The sequence below is a fragment of the Phlebotomus argentipes genome, unplaced genomic scaffold, assembly GCF_947086385.1.
Source record: "Phlebotomus argentipes unplaced genomic scaffold, Phlebotomus argentipes genome assembly contig_15, whole genome shotgun sequence".
Taxonomy (NCBI): Eukaryota; Metazoa; Arthropoda; class Insecta; order Diptera; family Psychodidae; genus Phlebotomus; species Phlebotomus argentipes.
Genome location: NW_026776181.1, coordinates 226,728 through 244,188, shown reverse-complemented (window position 1 = coordinate 244,188; position 17,461 = coordinate 226,728). Strand labels below are relative to the sequence as shown.

General features: G+C 39.6%; 3 protein-coding genes across 4 annotated transcripts in view; 1 reads left to right on the top strand and 2 right to left on the bottom strand.

Moving 5' to 3' along the window:
- The window catches only part of LOC132262555 (laminin subunit alpha lam-3), a 37,751-nt gene extending 28,330 nt beyond the window's left edge, over positions 1 to 9,421 (bottom strand). The window contains exons 1-3 of the mRNA XM_059761850.1: positions 9,053 to 9,421; positions 1,730 to 1,892; positions 1,474 to 1,639 (exon numbers count right to left, since the gene is read on the bottom strand). Of these exons, the coding sequence (XP_059617833.1) occupies positions 1,474 to 1,639; positions 1,730 to 1,892; positions 9,053 to 9,275 (552 nt within the window). The 5' untranslated portion in view covers positions 9,276 to 9,421. The remainder of the gene's footprint in view (positions 1 to 1,473; positions 1,640 to 1,729; positions 1,893 to 9,052) is intronic.
- A 545-nt stretch (positions 9,422 to 9,966) lies between these two features.
- LOC132262308 (large ribosomal subunit protein eL8) lies at positions 9,967 to 11,321 on the bottom strand. Its single transcript, XM_059761539.1, has 4 exons — positions 11,197 to 11,321; positions 10,981 to 11,128; positions 10,525 to 10,895; positions 9,967 to 10,320 (listed from the first exon to the last, which is right to left on the bottom strand). Exons 1-4 carry the CDS (start codon positions 11,209 to 11,211, stop codon positions 10,015 to 10,017), a joined length of 840 nt encoding a protein of 279 aa, XP_059617522.1. The 5' UTR covers positions 11,212 to 11,321; the 3' UTR covers positions 9,967 to 10,014.
- Positions 11,322 to 15,517: 4,196 nt separating this feature from the next.
- LOC132262567 (globin CTT-VI-like) lies at positions 15,518 to 17,341 on the top strand. Of its 2 annotated transcripts, none has more exons than XM_059761866.1 (4): positions 15,518 to 15,600; positions 16,335 to 16,556; positions 16,616 to 16,734; positions 17,175 to 17,341. In XM_059761866.1, the coding sequence occupies exons 2-4, from the start codon at positions 16,349 to 16,351 to the stop codon at positions 17,316 to 17,318; spliced, it is 471 nt and encodes a 156-aa protein (XP_059617849.1). In that variant the 5' UTR covers positions 15,518 to 15,600; positions 16,335 to 16,348; the 3' UTR covers positions 17,319 to 17,341. The 2 variants fall into 2 exon arrangements, with proteins under 2 accessions (XP_059617849.1, XP_059617848.1); XM_059761865.1 differs by lacking the exon at positions 15,518 to 15,600 and adding an exon at positions 15,637 to 15,743.
- Positions 17,342 to 17,461: the final 120 nt, after the last annotated feature.

Here is a 17,461-nt window from a genome sequence, read left to right as displayed (position 1 = left end):
GATATATTCTTGATGTCTCTCTTTTCATCCTTCTCCGCGTATATTCATCCTATTTTTAGATCGGAACACACTCACTACTCTTCTGGACAAAGTCTTTCCCGACCATCGATGAGACGGTCGACGGGCGTCTTCAGTGAAAAGAGCATTAAATATATAAGCATTGAAGGCAACTGTGCAACTATTATTTACGCCATACTTAAATACCCTTTGAGCAATTATAATGCGTGATCTATTTGCGACCAAAATACACTTCCCTTTCATTCCATCGCATGGCGACGTCGCCTCGCCGATGATGATGATCATGACATTTCATCACGCCTCCTTCCGGTTCTCTATGATATTCGTCAGCAAACCCCATGACCGTGGCATTCCCGTCCTCACTCAATCCTTACCATGCACGCACCATTTCCCACCAATAAGTCATTCCGCCAAAGATTAGCCACAAAGTGCAATTTAAATGCAATACCATAACTCATGCTATCCCTCCGATCTCGCGCCAACAAAGGGATCAAATAAACACTTTTACAAAAATATCTCCGCATTTTATGACTGCGACTCATGGCGTTTCGTGGGAGAAATCTCCAATCATAAGTCCATTGTGCCAACAAACTGTCCTCACTTCATATCGTCTTGAGAGCTCTCCTCAATTAACAAATTGTTATAGTACAGAGAATGTTAATTCAAGCTTCATTCAGTCACTCAAGTAACACTTGAGGAATGCTGATGCAGAAAAAGGGGCAATAACTATTAAATGGGGAGAAGTTATAACTCTACAATTAGCTGAAACAATATTTGTGGAAAGAAACTTCAGAATACGATCTTTCGTCATTACTGCTGAGAGATTGCTTTTCCATTGACGACTTCTAACATTAAGGAGAAAAAGGGTAAGACGATCAATCATCACTTGAAAAGTGAAAAAGTTGAACTTTACAATAAATGACGAGTGCAACATTTTCGTTGTTCAACTCCATGTTAACATGTAATTCAATTTATTCTATGCTTGTAGATGACAAGCATATTTATGACTCTATTGCTACTGCTAAATTAGAAACATGAAAAGTGAAACTTAAAACAATTCCAATTATCGGCAAAACTTTGTGTACGAAACTCTATCATTATTTCAAATTCACACAAACATTCAGTGCAGAAATAATAAAAATTTCACCCAAAAATCCTATTCTGGCATGTTCTTTTTTTCAGATTATTATGCGAGCTATTCACGATTTCCGTTTGTGGTACCGCACTGAAGGTATCGCATAACCCAGCAAGAACATCACAATTCCATCGGCGTGCCACCTGGGAATTGTGGTTAGATGTTGTGGTCGCCAAATGGAAATTGATTGACACGATAAAGGGCAGCAAATGACGCATTTCAACTCTCATTTCTCCCCAACTCGTGAACGATTTAAATTTCCCCGATTAGATTCCTCACTGCACAAATGCGTGCAATTGTCTGTACTTTGATGTACTCACCTGTCCAAGATCCAGTGTAATTGTTACTTGCTCGTACTGTGGTCCATTGCTGAGTGTGGGACTTTGCCACCATCTGCTGCTCTTGTCAATGGCATGAGTAATTGGGTGTCTCTTCTCCTGATCCGGGCTCTTGGCGTCGCAAATGCCGCACTGCGATCCACGAACTCTGGAAAGGGTGTGCAAAATGAGAGAGAAATTATACCCTGGCACTTTCTCACCGCGTGAATTGAGATGTTAAGGGGTGTATGAATCTTACTTCATTGGATGGGCATCGACAAGTTTGCAGTACTCTTCACGTCCATTTTGACCACACGTTGCATTCACGGCAATCGATGCCTTCAGGGCGACATTGAAGACAGAAGGCCACAATCCTCCGCTCTGTGAACTCTCATCCGACAACCCGGCCAGCAGTCGCAGAGCTGGAACAATTGTACAACATAAGATAAGCTTCTAAACTCAGTTTTATATCATTTTGCTTGAGTGTCGGCTATAGAAATCCCACTGGATGCAATTATTCAATAAAAAAATTGGACTGTGAAACCGGAGGGAATCAACTCATTTTCTCAACTACTTGTCGCTAGAAATAAAGAGGGTTTTCGCTTCATCACAGCTGGAATAAATAGTTTAATAGATCATCATTCTGTGGGCAGACTTTATGATTCCGTCCAAATATTTTATGAAATCTCCCTTTGTTTGCTTCTCATCACATACAAAACGCCGCAATGGTGCTTAAATAACCACCAATTTTGCGGAAGTCATTAATTTTTATTTTCTGCACAGACTTTGTCTACAGATTTGCAAAAGTAAAAAGTGATCTTTAAAGTTAAAAGCAGCCACAAATGAAACGAAATAAAAGCAGTGCCGTAAAACCATAACTAACGAAGGTCATAAGAATAAAATATCACTGATGAAGATCTCTTGATAAATGTTGCAAAAAATCCTCATAAAAATACAAATTTCGCAATTATGTATTCCAACCTCAGTCGTAGCTTCTCTGCACAATGTTGGCTAATATGGTGAATAAAAGCTCTCGATGTCAGTTGATAAATTACTGCTGAAAATTGAAATGCATCGCAGAAGTTGCTCACTGTTTTCCTAAGATCACCAATATGCATATTGAGCTCCAACTCTATTTCTATGTCTTGCACTCAAATTTCGAATATGCTGAGATGCATAATTTGAATTGAACAGAACGGGTTACAATCCGAGAAGGGAAAACGCTTGAAAAGTTGACTTGCTGCCTGATAGATTAACCATTGACTGTAATTCATGGACTGTAATCGTGCCTCTTTCACCGATACTGATTACAACATTTGAGACGACTTTGCAATTGGATTATTTATGGTTTTCACGCAGTGTTGATTGCAACAGTTGACAAAAATTGGGAACATTCTATTGGCGCTTCGAATCACAAAAGTTAAAAGGCTCCCTGTTGTGAAGTCGGCCAGTTAAAAAGGTGAGAAAGGACTTCACTGCATTTTTATCAGATCCACTTTAAAATCCTTCAACAATACCTCTTGGTTCTTTTGTTCTCTGCGCCATTTCTAAACACACCGTTCAATTTAACTAACCCGAAGAGGCACGAAAAGATAGAAAGTGACGGTCGAAGAGTATGAGAAAAATATTTAATAGGATTCAATTTGGTGATTACAATCAAATATTGGTGGGGGAGAAACGAAGAAGAAACGGAAAGAACTCTGATCTATGGAACGGACAAAGGATTAACATCATTCTTCAATTTGTTAACACATTAAACCTCGTAATCGTGATAAATTGAGTCACAAAAGTGAAGGTTCAAAATTGGCGGCATTACTCACTTGCTTATCATTCACTTTGAAGTGCGAAAGAGAGTGTAAAATTAATTAGGTAAACGGCAAAATTCTCTTTTGAGTTTAAGAGCTGAATTATAAGAAAAATAAAGGTTCATGCTATCTACAATACTTGGCGATTCCCAATTTGTATTATTTTTTTTTTAGAAATATTCTGCAATTTCAGCAGAAAAACGAGAGAAATCTTTTTTTTTTATTTTCAATGCGTTCTAGAAAAAAAAACACAAAGTTCTGGTGATATATCTAATACGCGCAGATTATATGCATGTGCTATAATGTTAGTACTTGCAGTTGAATTTGTTCATCTGTGGATGAGAGAAGGCATAAATAACAAACAATGATTGATGCTGGCGATAGGCAAATATGAACTTGGTAATCGAAGTGGATTGCATTGTTGCTAAATATACGCTTTCATTGTGCACTTCTTGCGACTAAAAAAATATATAGATTGAAAACAATTTATGCGCAACACGAGAGAGGCTGGATTTCTCAGATATTCAAAGAACAACAGAGTTTCTTATTATTAAATAAAAAAAAAAAAAACTGAATCTAAGTGATTATTAGGAATTCACTGCGCCCTTGGAGCCACAATATGAAGATTTCTGGTGTGAAAGAGAAACTCTCGAGAAATGAAGAGAAAAAACAACGTTGACGTTTCATGGGAAAGTGTTAGATGTAGCATAAATAAGAGTTTCCTTTAAAGAGTTCTTAACTTGTTTACAATTTCTTCTGTGGTGTTCTTCTGTCTTTCTTTCCCATTTCCTCTGTTGAATTAGCATTTATGTACAATTGCCTATATGTACTACGACCATATGATGCATCTCGTCTGGAGAAATACCGAGATTGTTCAATTGTGGAAAAACATACATTTTTGCACAATGAAAAGCAATGTTCCTGGTGTCACGTTTACTGTATTGAGATTTCATTTCTCGCATTCTTTTATCCTTTCATCTCTCCTCAACTGTTATCTCCCTGGCATTGGCATAGACAACAATTACGTTTCAGTTTGCAATTGAATATCAATTTCAATTTATTCGCGCGAGCTTTAGTGAAATATTTCTAATTATATATAATGTATATTAAGTGTTTATGAGTCTATATTTAGAGAAGATGAATAGGAAATGAGTTACAAAAGCCTTTGGGCAATTTTTCGGGAATCTCATGAGAAATATTCGTCTATGGGAGCAGAAAATCACTGTTATTATTTGCCTCTAATTCACATATTTAGCTCACATTATATTGCTTTTTTGAGACTAAATTGCAGAGCTATCACGGATGGAGTTTGCCATAAAAATTTCATTCGTGAAGTTGTAATTATCGTGGCTATTCTTTCCCCATTGTTATCAAAGTGGTGAGAAGAGGTTGGCCATATTGACTGGAAAAATGCGTGATTATCGTTAACTTTTCACCATAGATTCAAGCAAGATGAATATGTACCGAGAGAGTACCAGAGAAAAAGCATAGAAAGGCATAAGTGCCAGTTTGGCCGAATGCAAAGTGTGTAAATAAAACATAACATGAGCCTCGATGGTCAGTGGCAATGGTTGTAATAAAATAAATAAGACTTGAACACACTATCTCTTACCTTACCCATGTGATTCCATGGCGCTCTAACGGCATTCCTGTGATATTTTTCCACACACCGCGCACTTAAATTGAGAATTTGAACTTAAAGTGCGTTGGGAGAGAAAGGTTAATCAATTAACTCAATCTCCTTCTTCTGCTTCTTTCCACCCAATATTTATTTTACATACACAAAATGTTAGCACGTTTGAGAGAATTCGTGATCCATATGGTCAAAGAGTCTTCTTTCTTTTCACTCTTTAAGCGCGCGCACATCTGCTAATATGCATGTATATACGCCAGTAAATTGAAAGTTATGCTTACGATTGCACATTCCCAGGGCAAGAGAACAATTATAATCTCAAATGAGTATTTTTCGGCGTGTTTTTGGGATTGTTTTCACCAGTACAGATAGCAAATCACTTAATAATGAACGCTCAGCTTCGGAGTATTACCTGTTGAGTCTTTTCGGCGCGCCTGACAATTCAACATGCATGTAATAAATTTGTTAGGGAGCAGAAAGGAAGAGGTAGGAAATGTGAGAAAGAACAGAAGATGAGTGGAAGAGAAGAAAAGAAGTTCCTGACAGAAAGAAATGCCATTATTCATTTAGCCAGTCAGCCAAAGAGCCATTATCATAATTTTTAAATGTTTTTCTCGTTTTAAAGTTATTTTCGGGAAATTCTTCCCTTCTTCGCTTCTATGTTCCTCTATTTGGCCCTGTCTCGGCACTAGAGTGCTTCTTTTTTGTTCAAGGGGGAGTTCAGGGGGAACAGGGAGGAAACGTGAATAGCGTATCAAAGCTGTTTATGATTGTCTCAAGAGACCACCAGAATTGTTCCATGCAAGGTGAACAGTTTCTTTATCTGTGACTAAATAGGAGAGCGGAACGAATGACATTTTCCAATGTAATAAATATTTTTAAGGATTTACAGTGCGATTGCACTTCTTAAGCAGCACCAGAAGCACGGCATAGCGACGAAAGGGGCTATTCTGGATAGATACTAAGTTCTTGAATTTTTAAGTAACAAAACATAAAATTTATAGAAACTTTGCCCAATTTCAATCAATTTTGTTAATAACCTAGCCATCAGGTGTGTAAGAATCTTTATTTCATTCAGTGAGTTATCTCGGTAATAAAAAAAAAAAACATTTACTTGTGTAACAGCTGTAAAAGCTTACATCGTACATAAAATAGTATTTAATTGCGTTAAAAATGAATTGAAAAATAAATTCCCGCATTTCCAAAACTGATGACTTGAGCCCACGCTTTCAGAGATTCACCTTTTCAATTTCAGTGTGTAATGTGAGTTGGTACAATATGAGAAATTGATTTGAGCTCATCGACATGGAATTGTGTGTCATTCACACTGCGCATCTCTGTAGAGTTTATGTCTCCATTCTCAGTGGGGAATTTCGCACGATTTACGCTTCTGGAGTGGCGCGAAGGCGAAGAAGGAAAAGTCGCGAGATCTCACACAAGGTAAGAGTACAACAAAAAAGAACCCCAATCGAGAGTTCTGTTTTGCATAAATTATCTTTAATCATCGTGCATTATATATTTGTTAACAGTATAGGTAATAGCACATCACCATAATAGGTCACTTCTTGAAGCGCCACTAATGTGTTGAAGCATAAAAATATTGGTGTTTCACGCAATAAAATCGCAGCTCAAGTGTGGACGATTAATTGACGTTAAAACACCCTGGAGCCAGACACCACCCCACACGCTATATATGGCATTCGCTTGCCATCTTCGCGGATGGCGCTCTGGAGGAGTTCCTCAGGGGCAAGTCTTCCCTCTTCAGACACGCCGTGATTGCCAGTTGTCTGCTGAGATGAAACCATCTTTGGCAGAGGCAGAGTCAGACAATCATTATGCTGGCAATCTCTGGGCTTCTTGCTCTCATGTTTATGGGCATGGGCGCGGAGGGAGAAGAAATCGACAATTACTAGAATTGTTTAGCTGGTTGTTGTCAAGTGGTTGGAAATATTTGGTGAATCGGAGGATAGAAAGTCCCTCAGCACCGCTGGAATTTGCAACAGGTCTCAAAAGCTATCAAGTGAAGGTGTTTATTATCGACTTGAATCATTAATTCTTCACAGATATCGTCAAAACATCCCACTTTGACCAGCAAGCGCACATATCAACAGGAGGAAATTATTATCCGATAGGCAACCCACCGCGGAGATGGCAATTAACAGTTGGCTCATAATTTCATAGACTCTGCAGAGCCTCAGTCCTTATTTGCTCATCTTCAGCCAGCCTGAATAGGACCGCCCTTATCGCGAGATCAACACGATATGCTCAGTTATGTGAGACTGTCCAAGTGCCATAATAGGCAATTTATTTTCAATAACAATTCGCATTCGCAGATAACACAAGAACAATCAATCATCTCCATTCGCGCAATTATAAATTGAAAACAGACTGGGCGAATAGTAATTTATCGTTTATTTACATTTCTTACTCTGTCTTTATTTCTCTACTCTTGCCTTTCATGTCTTGTCCTCACGAGTCCCTCAAAAATTGACTCATTACTCAAAGACACTCTGTGCAGCATCACTATCTACAATGCTACTGAATTCCATTTATCTTTCGCACACTCGGCACAGTCTTGCATTTTTGCCCCGAAACTCCTGCCCCAAAGGAATGACCTTTAAGAAATTGGTTACACCTGAGATTCGGCTCGGCGGCAGAAAAGAAAAGCGACTCTTAGGCTGGGATCCCAAGAAAGGAGGAGCCAAAGATATTGGTATTTTGTGTATTTTCGTCTTCGTCCCCCATCGAAAAATGCTTTAACGCACATTACATCGGCACGCAAATAATAAATTTTGTCTTATGCTCCCTATGGTGAAAGAGGATGGCGAGATATGATGCCAAATTGCCACGGATAAGTGCTAAAAGTGGTTTATCATTATCCTGCCCCGCACACTACATCATTTCTCATAATATTGTGTTAAATCAATGAGAAATATTTGGAATTTTATTGCCTCTTCAACTTGAGCAAATAAAGTGAGTTAATTTATACATACATTTGGGTTACTTTGCGAGTAAAAAAAGCTTCGTTTTGACACTTGAAATATATAACTAGTGTTGATTACATTCTCCATTTAATACATTTTAGTGACTTTTAAATTTAAATGTGCTGCAACATCTGATACACTTTGTATTTTGATAGTTAATCATTGACAAATGTTCAATATAAGTAACGTATATTAATTTAATTAATATTAAAAAATGCAGTTATCGAAAACGCCGTGTTCTTTTCAGGTAAAATAGGTAGAGATTTAGCAAGAAATGTCCTCAAACGCTGTGTGAAATACGTGTTGGTTCTGAAGAACTTAAATATACACACTCTGCTTCAAGGGTGTGTACATAACATAAAAATTTAACAGCAAAGAAAGAAGTATTGTGGCATTCTTCGAAAATATGTCTCCCACGCTTTGTACCACATTTTATTAAAAGTCTGTGCAAATTCTAGAGGAAGTGATTTGTCAAACATTTGGTGAATTTCTAATTGGAAACACACGTTCAATCTGTTGAACATTTGCAAGCGAAATTTCTTATGATTTACATAAAATGTAAGAACTCCTGACTCAGGCTTTATGTATGTATTTCTGCATTGAATTCCAGAAGCCGTGAGATATTTCATTACTATTCCTGACTCTCATTTTCTCTTTCAATAATTCTCACACCTCGCCAATGGTGAACAACTCCCAAGAGATGATAATTCTCCGAAACGGTCCGGCTAGACAGACACCCGAAGGCGTTTTATTTACCTTCTATTATTACTCATTTTGTACCTTCGTCAATTTTTCACTCTTCAGCCGCACATTTGGCCGTAAAGTAGCTGACGAGGCGCACTTTTTGGTCATGCTTGCGCACTGGAATTCTTTGTGGGCGACTCTTCATTGGACAATACCGAAAATTCACCCTGTGTCTCTTCTTCACCTTTCTTCGAATTGGATTACAAGGATTCCTCGCTCCTTAAGCGTGAGCACAAGAAGTTATGAAATATTGCAAATTCCCCTATACTGTTTTGCGATCGCATCGCGCGCTATGAAGCGCAAGAAGAGTGAGAAGTGTAGCATCTCAAGTGGATGTGCAGTGATCATCTCCCGATCTTGGGATGATGAGAAGATTATATGGCAAAATATGTGGTGGTTGTTCAAGTGCTAGTTACCATGTTTGTTGTGCCTTTGTCGTTGACCCTTCTCGGATTTCTGATCATTGTCATGCTTCTTCTTAGCCCAGCCATTGCCACTGTTAAAATCACTGACCCTTTCATAGCGATAATCCACTTCGCGAACCGTTTGATGGGGTTTCGCCCCCAAGGAATAGAACACGAAGACACCCAGAAACACCAAGAGCACCTCCACTCGAGACAGCATTCTATATTGGGACATTCTTGATGAACTTTCTCACATTCTTTGTCACTTGCATCGCCGCAAGACATGCACTTTTCTCACTTACGTAACTCAATTATTGCCACAATATTCACAAATTCTCCTGGAGGCTTAAACACTCCTCGGGGCAAATTAAGCCGCTCTCGAGGGCCAACAAATAAATACAAGAGCCAACAAGAAAAGGGAGTGAGAATGCGCGCGAGTCTCACGAAAGCCCGAAGAAGACTGACTCAAAGTTGAGTCTCGTGTGCGATCGGCACCGCTCTTAATTTCTCTCTCGTGGAGCGCCGCTGGTTTCCACCAGGAATACGTCTTGCAGACAGTAAATAAGAGACAGAATATTATTCCCATCCGAGAATCCCGAATATTACAATTTCGCTGAAAATTCTCTCGAATAGAATTCTACAGGAAGACAGAACAGACATGCTCTAGGCTTCTCTAGCGTAGAGCTTGAATTGAGAAATACTCTAATCAGTGGTAATAAAAATATTTTTGAAGCATTAACATAACTACTAGATTTCCTCAAATTTTTTAAATGATCATTTCTTCTGCAAATATGCGGAAAACTTCTTTTTTCTCCAAATACAAATACACGTACTTTGTTTATCCATAACCATTCAAATAGACTTTTCCCCAGTCACGTTGAGGGTTAACAGCAAATCATTCTCAGGATAAAGAAAGAAAGCTCATCCAATTTTCTTATCATTCTTGTATTTCCTTATTTCGGGACAATACATGTTTATGCGCGCTTCTGGGCCAACTCACGCGCCTTGGCCTTCTCCAACTTCCTCTGGCGGGCGATGCTCTTGAAGCCGAGCAGTCCTCCTCCCCAGTGCTTCCTGATCTCGTCGTACCGCTCATTGTAGTTATTTTTCACGGTTTCAACGAGTTTACCAAGAGTCACGCGGTCATTGCCATCAACCTGAGTCAGGCAGACGCATGTGCAGGTCTTGCGTCTCACCAGAACGCCCAGGCGAGCCTTACCCTTCACGATCACGTACGGGACGCCCATCTTGCGGCACAAGGCCGGGAGGAAGAGAACCAGCTGCAAAGCAAGGAAAAGTTGTGTTACTAATCCTTCAGCTCTGAAGCCAAATTATATTGTTGAGATTATATATTGAGATTCAGGGTCAAATTCGCAACATTTGAATTCCCTGGCGAAACTGCAGCTTCTCCAGGGTTCAGGTGAAGAAATTATTTTCATCATTGAGGAAAGGTTGATAAGAAGATTGAGATTGAAGAGACTCACCTCAATGGGGTCCACATCGTGAGCAATCACCACGAGCGAGGCTTTCTTCTGCTCCACCAACTTCGTCACCGTGTTCGTTCCGGAGCGGATGCTGTTCGGCTTCTTGGATGGCGGGGCTTCCTTACCTTTAGCCTTGGCCTCGGCAGCATTCTTCAGGCGCATTTTCTTGGCCAGCTCACTTTCCGGACGGTACTTGTCCAGCAACTTGAACAGCTGCACCGCCGTCTGCTTATCGGCCGTCTGGGTGAACTGATTCACCGGAGGAGGCACCTTCAAGCGTTTCTGCAGCACCGATTTGTGGCGCTGGATGCGAATGTACTTGGGCCACTTCACAAATCTGGCCAAATCCCTCTTGGGCTGCACATTTTGGCCTGTTTGAGGTTATGTCACACATTAGTTGTTTTCATGCCCTTATACACCTTCTTCCGACTATTTATCCCGTTTCTATCTACTCACCAATGCCGAAGTTCTTGGTGCGCTTCTCAAACAGTGGATTAGTCACCTTCTTGGGCTCAACTTTCTTCACCGCGAGGGGCGGAGGCGCAACCTTCTTTCCCACGCGCTTCTTCTTATGTTTACCGCCTGGGCGTCCCTTGGGTCCTCCCTGCAACACGGATATCGTTAGTACGTTGGCCAGGTGGCATGTTTTAGGTGAAATAGGTGTGAAATTACCTTCTTAACAACCATTTTTAGCGAAAAACTTCACGAAGCAATGTAGACACGCGGCGGAAGTTTGCTGAAAAGAACGACAGCGGCGCTGTCAGCGAAGTGGTGAATTTCTCAGAGGTGTGAGCAAAAATTAACGCGGCGGCAACAAAAATTAACCACTCGTATTGCATTTATGGACTTTAAATTTACTATATTTTGCAGATAATTGTTTATAAAATATTATTATTATTCTTGATCTTGTCCTTCTCAAAACACATTGATAAAGTTGGCTGGGATATTCTTAAGATTTGCAATAAATATGCACAGTAAATGGTTACAGAGTGGTAGCAAAGTATAATAACATGTATACCTACATATAAGCGTCAAAAAATAACTTATTCTCTGGAATTCTACTCAAACCTTCAGAAGTCAAATAAACCATAATGTACGAATTCAACACTTGGAAGATCGACACAGTCGTGTCTTCTTTGCCTTTCTCTCATTCTCTTTGCTTTCTATGAATTTGACTGTTTTTAGAATGGATGTGCTGAAATGATGATATGATATTTACGTAATTTTCTGCAACAATATTTAAAAATAACTTCTGAAGACTTTGAAATAAATACCAGCGCCAGTGTGACTGCGAAGATCAATGTTCTCAACCCTTAAATTCTCACGTTGCATCCATCCACACTACAATTGAATTCACACTCTCCCTGTTAACTTCTTGTATTCTTTTTCTCATGCCATCTTTCTCTCTCGCGCCATTAGGAAATATTTCGCATGTCTCGCGGAGAGTCGGAGCAACATAAATAATTTCCTATGTCTCGCAGAACACTTTTGCTTGTCGCCATGAAATCATCGCAGTGCGAAGACAAAGAGGGACTTTCTTACTTCTCCTCTCTTGTTGTTCTTATTGTGGGTGGCGTACTCAACATAATTGTGCTCTTTGTGATTCTAAAGAGGGTCAAAGTGCGTGGTCAGTGATGAAAATTCAGGAAAAATTCATATGAAATTACAGTCGCAAAATATTTTCAGGCACGTTCTGCTTTATTCTGCAACTTGTGCTGTGTGACATCATTTCCCTATGGATTTTTCCGCTGAAAATGTGGATTTTACCGGAAAATCACTGTGAACTTCCCTATGGGTTAGAAATTCTGGCGGGAACGTCGATCACATACATAATTATAGCTGTGAATTTTCACGCAATCTCTACGCACAATCTCGCAGTGTGTCACCACTTGAAGGAGCTGCAGCGGAGACACCACACAGAGTCCCAGCTCCACACCCTGGATGAGTGTCACGGCGAAAGCGCGGGAAGTGAAGTGAAGACCCGGAGAACACTCACAATTGACTACAATCGCATGAAGAGGAGCATTTCCGCCATTCTACCCACCGTGACCATATGGATGCTGGCCACATCAATGGCCCTACCGCATGTCCTATCACTTCACAGCCCAGAGAACACAATCAATTCATGCTGCTCCCTCGCTATGCACATTTCTGGGCTGGAAGCATTACCGTTTATTGTGATGATTGTCTTTCAAATGGCAATTCCCACCCTCTGTCTCCTGGGTGGGGTGATCAATGTGGGTGTGAAGCTCACAACTTTCCAATTAGACCTCAAGATGTGCAAATTGGCGGAAAATGTCAAGGAGCTTCTGGTATTTGCCCTCGTTCTCACCCTCTCTTTCATCCTCTGCTCACTCCACAGCAACAGCCTCAGATTCCTGGCCAACCCCACATCGCAGTATCTTAAGTACCTCTCCATTGCCCACTGCTTCATGCCCGCAATTCGGCCCTTCATCTACTTGACCACCTTGAAACGCTTGAGAGGGAGTATCATGATGTTCTTCACTCTTTAATCACTCTCTCAAACCCTCCCACACTACTCATGATTGCCCGCCGCTGAGGAGATTCTGCGGTCCTCTTGTATTAAATTAGCATTTATTGGTGTGGATTGTTGACCTCGCCAAGGAAAAGCAATAAAAAGCAATTTGTATTAATAATAGCAACCGGAATAATTGGTCACACTATATCAAATGATATTGATTTCAGAACATTGTGTAAGGAATTAAGATTGAAATATGCTGCCAAAGCGTTCCAAAGATCTCGTTATGTATAAAATAAGAAATTGTCTTCACTACAGCCGAATAGTTTTATAAAGCTCCAATAAACTATTTCAATACTACCATCAAAGACAAAGAATTTTACCTATAAGTAATCAAAACATATTGTGTAAAAAAATACCGGTATAACTAGTATTCAGCTTTTTTCAGAAAATTAAAACAATCTTGTTTTTTTATTAATTTGTTGATGTAAAACCAATCCCGCAAAAAATGACATAAAAATGATCACTTCTGTGTACATTACCAGCACAAAATGATTTAATGAGTGTTCATCTCTATTTCAACAATGGCATTCACGTGTCAATGAAATACTCATTTTTGTGTGACTATAAATAAAAAGTGAATACATATTTCTGTAGTTTGAAATTTACTCCCTATTAAGATTTTTTATTTGCGTTCATGAATGAAAAAAATACAAAATCTATTATTGGTTGAAATTAATTTTTTTCAACAACAATAGTACAACTGACGTAGTGATTATTTAAGAAAGCCATTAATATTGACATTAAATCGAATATTCCATGGTGTGAAACAAAACACTCAAGCTATTTTACTGTGAAACACAACAAAAGAGGTTTTATGTGTTTATTCTCTGCGCTGAATTGAGTTAATTCGATGCGTTCGATATATTTTAAAAATAGTCACAGTCGCAAGAAAATTCTTGATAATAAAATTGACTCCTTTCTGACTATCTTCCTCAGTAAATTATCAAAATTTGCACTTTTGCCGACTGATTGCCCATTGAGTCTCATTTAAAAGCATCGAGTGGATGTTGCAAAAATTTATCCAGCTGTTTCGCACGCACTTTGAATACCAAATGTAATAATTAACGTCATTTGTATTCCAAATATTGTGTATTTCTTCCGGTGGTAGCAAAGAGGAGTGACAATATTTCCACAGTCCTTGCTTGACCTCTCAATATTTATAAATAATGTTCATCTGCTGATATGAATTTCAATAGAGCACATTCCACGAAATGAATGATGACTTCAATTCTAATCGCAATTAAGAAATTCGCCTTGAGTCTTATGAAATTGTTCATTTTTGGTGGGCACGAGCTGAGTAACATTTTGACTCTGAAAGATTAGGACCAGAAAGTCAAATAGAACAGTGTCTAAAAATTGCACGATCATCTCACAGCTTGAGTTTTTTACTGCATTGCATCATAAGATAGTGGCTTTGTGTACCAAAATTTTCCATTATCTTCCCACGAAAATGGAACAAACTTGTACACGTGTGTCCCATCTTCTAATTTCTAATAATAACACGCCATTGGCAATGATGGGCTTTTGGTAACACCTTATGCTTATCAAACACCAGTAAGAGGGACAGTGATAGCCTTTAAGGTCGCGTGTCACTCGTAAAACAATTTATTTTAATTATTCCCATACAACTTCACGACACTCATCTAATAATCCAATATTCGCTCGCAATTAAGACGCCTGTTCACCTCTTAATTTGTATTGTTACCTTTTTTTGCGGTCGCTGTCATGTTTCTGATGAAACTCCTGTCTCAGTGTGGCGCATATTAATTTTCATTGATACAATTTGATAAATTGTCACTGATATAGTAATCAAATGGGAAATTACAACAGTATAGAAGAATAGTAATGTTTGATATCCTTATAAATTTGTTTCAGGACTTTAAAAATGCTCTAAAATGATTCATTTTCCCAGCTATCAATTGATATTTTTAGATGAAAAACACACATAATCATTATTAGTGGATACAAAAAGATCAAAAAAAAGTATATAAAAATGAATATTGCTCATTATTTGCCTTATGGAAGAGGCAATGTAATCCTGTTAATTTTCAATAAAATGTTATTTCATGTTTTCGTAGAGAAGCTCAACTACTGAAAACTGAGGTTAGTCTATCTGAATATCTAACCCAACACGAATTCCATTCCTATTTTATTGTCTGTTGACTCTCAATTTGTTTTCTTAAGACACGCTAAAACGAGCTTCGAGGGTCGGACTGGATGGACTTTCGCAGCAATGTGGTTCATCTTCCACAAGTGGCGAAAAGACAAAAGTCTCATGGCTGATTTGCATCTCCCGAGGGCGACACGGAAGCACCCCATCCCTGCTTCACGGGATGCCGAGCTGTGCCTCCGTGCGAGAGAAATGAGATCGGATTCCGGCCCATGGCGCGAGAGAGGCAATGGAGAGGAGTGTTTGTGTATAAAATGCGCGAAATGTGAGCCCACGAGAGCTGATCAAGTCAAGGAGCTTTCTCAGCCGTACGGAATACCAGTTGATTGCAGGCCTTTGCTCTCATCACATCGTGTGCCGTTGAGTGAGTACAATTCTGCTCGATTGTCATTCAATTAGGAGTCATTCTCTGCGTCGCCAAAGAACCTGACATTGGATCTCTTGGACTGGCGGTCCGAAGTGGTTTTTACGCAATATCTCGCGTGTGGATAATTAAGTGGACAAAAGGTGATTGTGATAAAAAAAAACTCTAAATCAGTTTACTGAGCTGTTGAGTTTTTTTTCATCCCATAATCTCTAGAGGCGGAATATCTCACGTCGTGCAATCTTTTCGGGTTCGCCAAAAACTTGTGTGATAAGAGAGCGCGACTGTAAATGTTTTGTGTAAACAGTGAGGATTTTTAATTAGGCTACCGAGCAAATACAATAAATAATCTCGGGGAAATGTGACAGAGAATCAACAGTACTCTTCATGCGTTGAATTTATGTAAAAGCCCGCAGGAGATAATATTTGAAAATGATTTTCACGTACGGCATAATATTAAATTTCATAGGGTGGTGAGCGTGAGAGAAGCTGGAATAATTGAGGAAATCAGGCAACTCCACCCCCAACGAACGTGCTTCTCATAATTATTTAGCATTCGCCAATTCATGAGCGGCTTTCCATGTGATTTTAGCGCATTTTCCACCTCACATTGTCACAGATTTGACCTCATCGATTCAATGGGGAGCCCCTCCCAAACGGGAGGGCATCCCGAGACATCCGGATGGGAGATCCGGGGCGGAAATTAATTCTCGATGCTGTCGACCTCGTTGCAGAAACCTCGTGAACGATGGGTCTAACGCCAGAGCAGGTGGAAATCGTCAAGAGCACGTGGGAGACCGTGGCGAAGGCACCCGAGGATGCTGGAGAGGCAATTCTCTTGCGCTTCCTCGAGAAGTACCCGCACAATCAGACCTACTTCCCCTTCCGCAACGTCCCGCGCGAGAAGCTCAAGGGGAGCGTCATGTTCAGGAGCCACGCAGGACGTGTAGTAGCCGGTTAGTTTCAATATTCCCAAAATTCAGGACTTTAAGCTTAAAACCATTCCTCCCAACAGTATTCCAGAAATCAGTTGATGCCTTCAACACTGCCGATCCTGTGGCGACTCTTGTGGAAACCTGGACTGAGATCGCCAAGACGCACTTCAAACGAAACATTAAGCAAAAATCGTTCGATGTGAGTTAACAAAACAATCTACCGAAACACCACATTTTCAATGATTTCAATAGTATGAATGTTGTACAATTTGTTACTTGATTTCCTCTTGTCAATCCATTTTAAAGTATATTTTCGCGAAGAAAGCATTTTCTGAAGCTCATAAAGGGTTTTAAAAGAGCTATCAACTTCTTGATAGCTCTTTGACTCAACTTAAAACTTCCAAGTTTTACTAAAATGCTCGATCGGTATGTAAACATGTGTTATGAAGTTAGTTTCGACCACTGCACGAATGATTACACTACATTTTATCTGCTCTGTAGTAGTGAGTAATTTTTGGAAAAAAAATGCTCATATTGTATTCAATGTAACAAAATCTTCGAGGCATCGACTTCCCAGAAATTGTTTTGATGCAATCAATTTATTAACTGATATAATTGTGTCTCCTTTTCTCGTTGCAGGAGCTCAAAGAGGTGGTACTTGAGATACTGACAGCAGCTTGCAAACTGGACGGTGTGCAGCAGACTGCCTGGGCTGTGACTTTGGACACAATCTTCGAGATAATCTCAAAGGAGCTCGTGAATTTGGGTACATCTTCTCAGTGAGGAGCAGCGCGAAATCGCATTTTTTCACAACAAAGCGTCGAAATTTGTTACCACGTCAATATATTAGAGATTAGATGTAAAAGCACAAAAATTTACAATTTTCCTCCGTCAAGGCACATTTAGTTGGGACGTTTAGTGACTGG

Coding starts and splice junctions, on each gene's coding strand:
- LOC132262308 (XM_059761539.1), bottom strand. Junction 10,896..10,980: donor CACCAAGAACTTCGGCATTG/GTGAGTAGATAG, acceptor AACCTCAAACAG/GCCAAAATGTGCAGCCCAAG. Junction 10,321..10,524: donor ACGATGTGGACCCCATTGAG/GTGAGTCTCTTC, acceptor CTTGCTTTGCAG/CTGGTTCTCTTCCTCCCGGC.
- LOC132262567 (XM_059761866.1), top strand. CDS start 16,349: ATGGGTCTAACGCCAGAGCAGGTGGAAATCGTCAAGAGCACGTGGGAG. Junction 16,557..16,615: donor CGCAGGACGTGTAGTAGCCG/GTTAGTTTCAAT, acceptor TCCTCCCAACAG/TATTCCAGAAATCAGTTGAT. Junction 16,735..17,174: donor TTAAGCAAAAATCGTTCGAT/GTGAGTTAACAA, acceptor TTCTCGTTGCAG/GAGCTCAAAGAGGTGGTACT.